General features: G+C 42.8%; 1 protein-coding gene across 2 annotated transcripts in view; it reads left to right on the top strand.

The window, feature by feature from the left end:
• Positions 1-7,831, top strand: part of pdcd4b (programmed cell death 4b) — an 8,132-nt gene extending 301 nt beyond the window's left edge. For both annotated transcript variants that reach the window (XM_035659992.1, XM_035659993.1), the window contains exons 2-12: positions 282-385; positions 755-1,072; positions 3,164-3,258; positions 3,392-3,505; positions 3,626-3,847; positions 5,329-5,426; positions 5,788-5,902; positions 6,352-6,459; positions 6,626-6,736; positions 6,850-6,989; positions 7,091-7,831. In XM_035659992.1, coding sequence (XP_035515885.1) covers positions 343-385; positions 755-1,072; positions 3,164-3,258; positions 3,392-3,505; positions 3,626-3,847; positions 5,329-5,426; positions 5,788-5,902; positions 6,352-6,459; positions 6,626-6,736; positions 6,850-6,989; positions 7,091-7,151 — 1,425 coding nt within the window. In that variant the 5' untranslated portion in view covers positions 282-342 and the 3' untranslated portion in view covers positions 7,152-7,831. The remainder of the gene's footprint in view (positions 1-281; positions 386-754; positions 1,073-3,163; positions 3,259-3,391; positions 3,506-3,625; positions 3,848-5,328; positions 5,427-5,787; positions 5,903-6,351; positions 6,460-6,625; positions 6,737-6,849; positions 6,990-7,090) is intronic.
• The last annotated feature ends 247 nt before the right edge of the window (positions 7,832-8,078 follow it).

An 8,078-nucleotide genomic window follows, 5' to 3' on the forward strand; every position in this document is an offset into this window, starting at 1 on the left:
GTATCCGTAACAACAGTCTGTAAACTGCACTTTGAGTCACTGTGTGAGGAGTAATCGTTGCTATATGTGCAGTTATCTACTCTGGAGTTTGGTCTTCCGATGCAACTATTTGTTTGACAGTGAACATTGAAGCTACCGCGACGTTAGCCATTGTTTACCAACAGTGTGGCTGTGAATGGGTCGGGGGGGGGGGGGGGGAGCTTGTTGCGCTGCAGCATGTCTGGGCATGTTATTGTCGCATGTCTGCATATAAAGTGTCTGTTTCCTCTTCAACGTTGCAGGTCTCCCTTGAAATCCTTCTTCTTTTTGTTGCACGGAGAGTCTCTTTTTCTGTTGTGAAACATGGCAACTGACTGCGAGGCCTGGCTGAACGCAAACCCTGTCGGTGAGTGAGAGCTACGCAGCGATTTAAATGCTTCATCAGCTGTCTGATGTGGGGCACTGGGACTTTCTCATGCGGAAGTGGTTTGTTGCTTGTTTTCTTGCACTGCCTGCAGGTTCGGTGATGTTTGACATTGATTATATTCTGCTGCTGCTCATCCTTCATTTTGTAGCTTTTTGTGACTTCAGATAAAAAAAAATGACAACAGTATAATCCAGTCTCTTTATTGTATTTGCACATGGCCCCCCCTACTGAGATTTATACAACAAAAGAACATTTAATGCATCAGCTCTAGTCTCCCTGATCTGTTCTGCACATAAAAAGCTACTTACTCAACTAAAACATTAACTTGCCCCTCTTTTTGTCCAACAGAGGCAGGGGACCTGAGTGACTCCTTTGCATCTGGAGACGAAGAAAATGGTGCCGTCGTTATCGCCAACAAAAACATCAACAACGAGATCAATGGCAACTGGGTGTCCTCGTCCAGCAACAGCATCCACGAGGCGCGTCTCAAGGCGAAGGCCAAGCGGAGACTGAGGAAGAACTCCTCTCGGGACTCTGGCAGGGGGGACTCTCTCAGCGACAACGGGGATGTGGTCAGGGGAACCTCGGTGGCACCCACCAGCCCCAAGAGCAAGCTGCTAGACAGAAAGTCCCGATTGGGCAAGGGAAGAGGTCTGCCAAAAAAAGGTGGGAAGAGTTAACATTTTAAAGAACTGAGAAGTTTTGAATGTGTGACAGCATGATGATATTCTGTTATCATGTAACATTGTGCTGCTAAAGAGATCAAATGGCTCAGTCACCCTTTGCCACAGGCGAGTTGAGGTTTATCAAAGAGCCACTGGTGTTTCAGTGTTATAAAGGGAAGGCTTTCTTCACTGTGTGACCTGCTGTTGTCATCACCGGGTGGCTTTTCTTCTAGGAGCCATAAACCAATTGGCGCGTAAACAAATGGTTCGGTGATCTGAAGCAGGTCGCACCCGTTTTAAAAGCACCCTTTTCTTGCCATCTGGTCAGCAAGGCTTTTCTGGAAATTTACACTCGAGGTTAGATGATAATCTTGGAAATATTTGTGTAAGTGTACCAGAGGTGACTTTTGTCAGTGATACACTGCCACTGGATGGAACGTGCATGTTTCACCTCTTGAGGAGGAGTGGTGTAAATAAGTGTAAAGTTGTTTATGGAGCATTTCTTTGTCTTGTGTTTGAGTTGATTGGTTGTCTGTTTTTGTGTCTTGTTTCTCATTGTGTGAGATAAATAGGATAATGACTTACAGTGGTTCCTTATTGAATTCATATCACACCAAAGATGGATACTTGGACCTGTCTTCTTCTTGCACATAACTCTAATTATTAAGTAGCCCTAACACTGACTCATCACAAATGTGTAAGTAGATCAGAATCGTGTCAACATCTTCTGATAGTCACTCATTCGGTGATGTCAGTATGCAGCGCCTACATATCTCTCTCAGCAGTACACTTCAGTCACTTTGCTCTCCCCATGGGCAGTGGAACTGGAGCAAGTGTAGTTTCTGTTGGCGCAGCTTCTGTCCATTTTTATTTTTTTTGGGTTATATAACAGACTGGCCGTGCCAGTGAAGCCCTGTTATTTGAGCTCTGTTGCAGTAAATGTTCATGCGTTGCAGTTTTGAAAGACAATCGCAGCAGAAAGTCTGCTGAGAGCAAAAAAAGGGTACGGCACATTTTAACGCTGTGAGACGAGTTTGCACAACTAATGTGGGCTCCGCTAAATATAGTTCCATGTCATACGCCACATACAGGGTGGGACTAATGGAGGTTTAAAAGCATGTGACACAAGCTGCTTGGTATTGGGCTTCTTAAACTGTCTGCAATCTGTTAGTGCTGACCTCAGACCCAGCAGATGTATGTTTGTGTGATAGAGGGATTATATCACAGCACGTTTGTTCTTTAGGTTAACCAGTGTAGCATGGGATTAGTGTTATAATACAGCTGCATTTTTGTTGTCCACTGGAGAGACCTTCCTGAAGAGTAACACATATTATAAACTGTAGCCCAGAAAGAGGAAGTAAATAATGGTTGTAGGGGTTTTTTTGGGTACAGAGATCATACATTAGGTGGAACATCACTGGTTTAAATCTATTGTGTGTTAAAACACGGAACACCTGCCTGCACACTCAATAGAAAGGTAAAGACCTACTGGTTGACCTTTTGTAAAAATACATCAAACGTTTCTTGACAGTTATTTCCTTCCTGACATTAGAACTGTAGCTACTCTGGAAAATAATTAGTGAGACTTGACACTGCAAGGCTCTGTATAATTTCACTATACGTTGTACTGTGTATGATTCTATGTGACGATAAAGTTGATTCTATCTGGGATTTGTCTGGAAGCAGTCCCGTTTTATAGTGGGTGTAAACTAGTCATAAGATTTAATCTGACAGATGTTATTAAAGATATTTGAGATTAAAGATGTTTCCCTGCTCTAGATCATCATCATCTTTGTTTCTTTGTCTCAGTACTTTGACACATGACACCATCCTCTGTAACCCTCAGCACTCCCCCTTCTTATTATGTCTGCTTTGAAAAGGCTTTTAAGGTGTTTCAAGTGTTTTATTTAAGGTACATCATATTTTTCACAAAACAACTCCTGTTTCAGGTAACCAAGACATGTTCCACTAAGTCTTTAGAAAATGACACTGCTCATGGCTTTGCTCTTTTTTTTTATCATATTGCCTTAACATGAGTGATGGTGATGTTGTCAGATATCATGTGTCACATTGTGCTGACCTTTGTCCACAGGTGGGGCTGGAGGGAAAGGTGTGTGGGGCAGATCAGGTGAAGTTTATGAACCGGAGGCGGTAGATGAGAAAGACCCCAACTATGACGAAGCTCAGGTACTGACTGTGATGTTGATGTTGTACATCTTCAGTAGACACAAAGTGTTTGGAATAGCATGATTACAGCCCTGCATTAAACACTTTCACTGTGGAATTGTGAAAGACCTGCAATGTGATTGTGTGTTGACAGGAAAACTGTGTGTATGAGACTGTGGTTCCCCCGCTGGATGAGAGGGACTTTGAGAAGACAGTCACCCCCATAGTGCAAGAGTACTTTGAACACGCAGATACAAATGAAGTAGCGGTAAGTGCAGGAAACAGCTGCCGGTAAACTTGTGCTTATAAATAACATGGATACATATCAAGAATTTAAATACATGAACCATAAAGCCCGTGCCAAGTTATCATCTCTCTCTACATCCAGGAGCTGCTTGCAGAACTGAACCTGGGACCCATGCGGAGCGAGGTACCTTCGCTGGCTGTGTCGCTGGCCCTGGAGGCCAAAGCCAGCCAGCGGGAGCTCACTTCCAGGCTGCTGGCTGACCTGTGCGGGTCCATTCTGTCCCGCAGTGACATGGAGAAATCCTTCGACAAGCTGCTCCGAGAGCTGCCCGACCTTGTCCTGGATACACCCGGAGCCCCGCAGGTGAGTCTCCTGGAGACAAGTCGGTGTACACCCGTAGATCAATTAAAACAATAAAGCATTAACATCTTGAACAAACTGACCAGCAGAACCCAAATCTGTAATCGGTAAATACACGATTCACGTCACACTCAGTGTAAAATTGGCTTACTGTCTGAGGTTTTACACAGTTGTGTTGTAGAGCACAAGAGAACAGCACAGTGGTTCGAGCTGGTGTGGGTGTGGGTGTGAGAGAGAGAGCTATCTTGTGGTGTGTGTTTTTTGAGCTCTTTCCTTTTCAGCCTGCACAGACATGAGATCTCTGGCCATTGTGCGTCTGTGCTCGCAAAATGCAAGCTCAGCGAAGGGCACTCAAAGGGTTATCTGTTGTCCTCCCCCCACACCCCTCCCTTCACTGTCTCATCTAGGCCCACTAGTCATTTCGGTCCAGCTCTCACAGTTCTCTGTGGGGCAGCTGTGGCTCAGGAGGTAGAGCAGGGTGTCCATTAATGAGAAGGCTGGGAAGAGCCGGGGTCAATCCCTGCGTGTGGAAACTGCTCCTGATGCTCTGGATCGTTGTATGAATGTGTGTGAATCAGTGTCAGTCTCTGTTTGTAATGGGCTTTGCCTGTATGGGCTTTATGAAAGGGTGTGAATGGGTGAAGCACTACAGAAAGGCACTATACAAGTATAGTCCATTTACCATTTTAAAAGGCATGACTCCACTCCTTCCTCCCTCTACCCCTTTCACTCTCTCTTTCTTAGTTTCTCTCTCTCACTCTCACACACACACACACACACACTGCACACTCCTCTTTTCACGCCTCATATGCCTGCCAGTCTAGCCACAGCCACGGGTCAGACGAGATAGAGCTGCCTCTCGTCTGAACACGAACAATGATGAGTGATGAGCGCAAGCTTTGTTGAGGCCAGAAGAGCAAAGCCAGCTCTTTCGTTTCCCTAAATCATGTGCTCACACTACCGTATACAAACACACACGTGCCCCTGAGGCCACTGTCCTCTGTAATGTCAGTGTGTTTGGGGGCCCGCTGGTCTTTAAGCTGAATACGTTGCATCATGGTGATCGGGATGTTCCTGACCACTTATTTTGCGTTGGTTAAATGAAAATCTATATCTAGACCATACGAGTAGTCTAAAAGTAAGAAGTAAGTAAAACATCTGTACAGCTGCACTTGTCTTCCACCATCCTCTCTCCCCTTAATGGTGTCATCTTAAACATCTGTGTGTGTGAGGTTAGAAGGGGTTGGAAGAATCCCAAACCAGACTGCAGTAACGAAATGTTACATCTATAACTTAACTCCTAAAGTAGAACAAAGATGACCTCGTAAAACCAGCAGGGGCAACACATAATACAATAAACATGAGTAGACAGAATTACAGGTTACAAGAATCAGATTACAGTCAAACTGCTATGTTCAACATGGTGCTATGCCATAAGATTTGGTTTGTTTACATGTTTTCCCTCTTTTGTGTTTATTTTCCAGTTGGTGGGCCAATTCATTGCACGCGCTGTTAGCGACCAAATACTGTCCAAGAGCTACATCGAGGGCTACAAAGGCAGAGTTGACTGTGAATACACAAGGTATGTGATTGTTGGCTCTGATTTTAGTTTCCTGTGTTATCCTTTTCTCATGAAAATGGAGTGTAATTGCATCAAGTCCTACCCAAAGTACAACAATGTGATAAACAAAGGTTTCTCAAAAATGACAAGCAACCTTTACTAAAGGGGATGTTTGTCAAAGCCACAGGATCCAAAAAACAAAAACAGGTTTAACAAATATGAGCAACACTGGAACTTGTGCACATTAGAGGAGAAGCAGTGTGATAACCTGCAGCTAGGGGAAAGGGACCGTAATGGATGTATGGATGGAAGTTACTGTTGCAGCGTGACAACTTTGCCCCACAACCCATGCCTATTTTTATTCTGTTCTTTAATCTTCCAGGGCAGCACTAGATCGGGCAGCGGTGCTGCTGAAGATGAGTCTGGATGGCTTACGCATAGACAACCAGTGGGGGACAGGCGGGGGCCAGAGACCTGTCACACAGCTCATCAAAGAGGTAAATATGTGATGAATTATATAGTAGATTTGGTTAGTCTAGCTATAATGTATTTTCTGTTGGGTTTCATTTCACATTTTATAACCAAAATTCAGTAGAACTGTTATTTATGACTTGTTATATTATTGTTAGAAAGCTGTATCTGATTCAGTCAGTTCACCAGCATGAAGAAGCCAAAGTACACTAGGAAAAAGAGCTTCTTCTCAGATTCTCAAAAACAAGTGGTACTACAGAAACGTGTTACTGTATAGATGGAAGAAGGACGTTTCTCTTCTTATTCTTTCTTCAAGAATATTGGGTGTAATGGCATGATTAGTAAACATCTATTCTTCTTACAGTCTTACCACATCTACAAATATAAGAATGACCTACAATTACAACTGATTGGTGCTTTTATTAACAACTGTTTGTAGTTAATCATTTTCATTTCCTACTCTCTGTCCTGTCAGATGAACCTGCTGCTTAAGGAGTACATCCTATCTGGAGACAGCAAGGAGGCTGAGAGATGTCTGAGAGATCTGGAGGTTCCCCATTTCCACCACGAGTTTGTCTATGAGGTAAACTCTTCGCTTTGTGTAGCAGAACATCCCGGCTTGGTCTTAAATAAGTCTTAATATCTAAAATATGTAGATAAAACAATAGTATGTTTTGTACTGCCGTAAGTGAGCAAAGGTTGTGAGTATGAATGCTTAAGGCTGTGAGTATGTTTGCCACTTTCCTCAGGCCATCGTGATGGTGTTGGAGTCCAAAGGAGAGAAAACATTCAAAATGGTTCTGCAGCTACTCAAGTCTCTCTCTGCATCCTCTGTCATCACTGTGGACCAAATGAGAAGGGTATGGTGCCACCTGGTGTTTGAATTATGAACTGCACATACTTATTGCATCATTTGTTACTATCCTGTTATAAGATACTGTTTCATATGCATTGTCTTTGGTTTCCTTCACAGGGCTTTGGAAGAGTTTATATGGACATTGCTGAAATCAACATTGATGTCCCTCGTGCATACTTCATACTGGAGCAGTTTGTTGATAAGAGCTTCAGTATGGGAATCATTGATGTGAAGTTAAGGGATCTTTGTCCTTGTCGGTAAGTGCACACCTTACACTCATCTCTGCAGGGAGATGCATTTCCCTGTTTTTGTGGGTTTTTTTGTTCTCAGATTGTAAATGTGCTCTGTCTCTCTTCAGGGGCCGGAAGAGATTTGTCAGCGAGGGAGATGGTGGTGTTGTCAAAGTTGAAAGCTACTGAGGAGCTCTTTTTATGCGTCAGATTTCCAGAAAAGAAGAGTTTAAAGCTACTTTTTTACTTGCATATTTCTCAGAATAGTTGGGTACATTTTTCCCCTTCTAACAGTCAAAAGAATGTACATTTCTGAAATGGAGGTGAGGTACAAAAAACAAAACAAAAAAAAAGCACTTTTGATTGAAACTGAAGTAGATCGCTTTCTCCAAGGTGTTTCAGTATAAATATTTACATAAGCTAACCCTTAAAGTGCCACACCTCTCTGTGTCAGTCATTCCGTGTTGTTTTGTACAGTATTTTCTTGATTTCACTGCCACTCCTTTTGTGTTTTCTAGAAAGCAGTGTTTGTACAGAGATGACTGGTTTTGTGTCAAGAGCTTTATAAAGGGGTATAAAAAAAAAATAAAGGGGAGCATGTTGGTTAAATGCAATACTGCCTCCCTAACTAGCTGCTGTTTCTATGCTGTGCTTGACATTTTGTTTTTCTTTTTATCCTTTCAATTACACAAAGATGTCATTATTGAAGGTGTCAAGACATAAGTACAGTGCAAAAACAAATACCAGTCGGGTAACTTCACAAAATGGTGTTTAGAGTGTTTATTTTTATATCTGGGGGATACTGGTGTGTGAAATGTACCATGTATTGCTCCTTGTTTGTTCATTAAAATCACTGTTAAATAATCCAAGAATGTTTTTTGTGACTGTCACAATATTAACACTTCACTACATGCAACTTTAACTCTTATCTGACACACATTCACTCAACATTGAAGCTGTTTTCCTACTCATTAATGCTAAATCACAGATGCAATAGTCTGAAGAAGTACACAGGTCCTGGTAGCCAACCGCACTGGAAAACTGGCAAGCAATAGATGTAATCCCTACAAATGACATGCAGTCAGACTAGTTAACAGCAAGACTACTCATCTGAAG

Source organism: Morone saxatilis, unplaced genomic scaffold, assembly GCF_004916995.1.
Source record: "Morone saxatilis isolate NCDOM2014 unplaced genomic scaffold, NCSU_SB_2.0 Contig17, whole genome shotgun sequence".
Taxonomy (NCBI): domain Eukaryota; kingdom Metazoa; phylum Chordata; class Actinopteri; family Moronidae; genus Morone; species Morone saxatilis.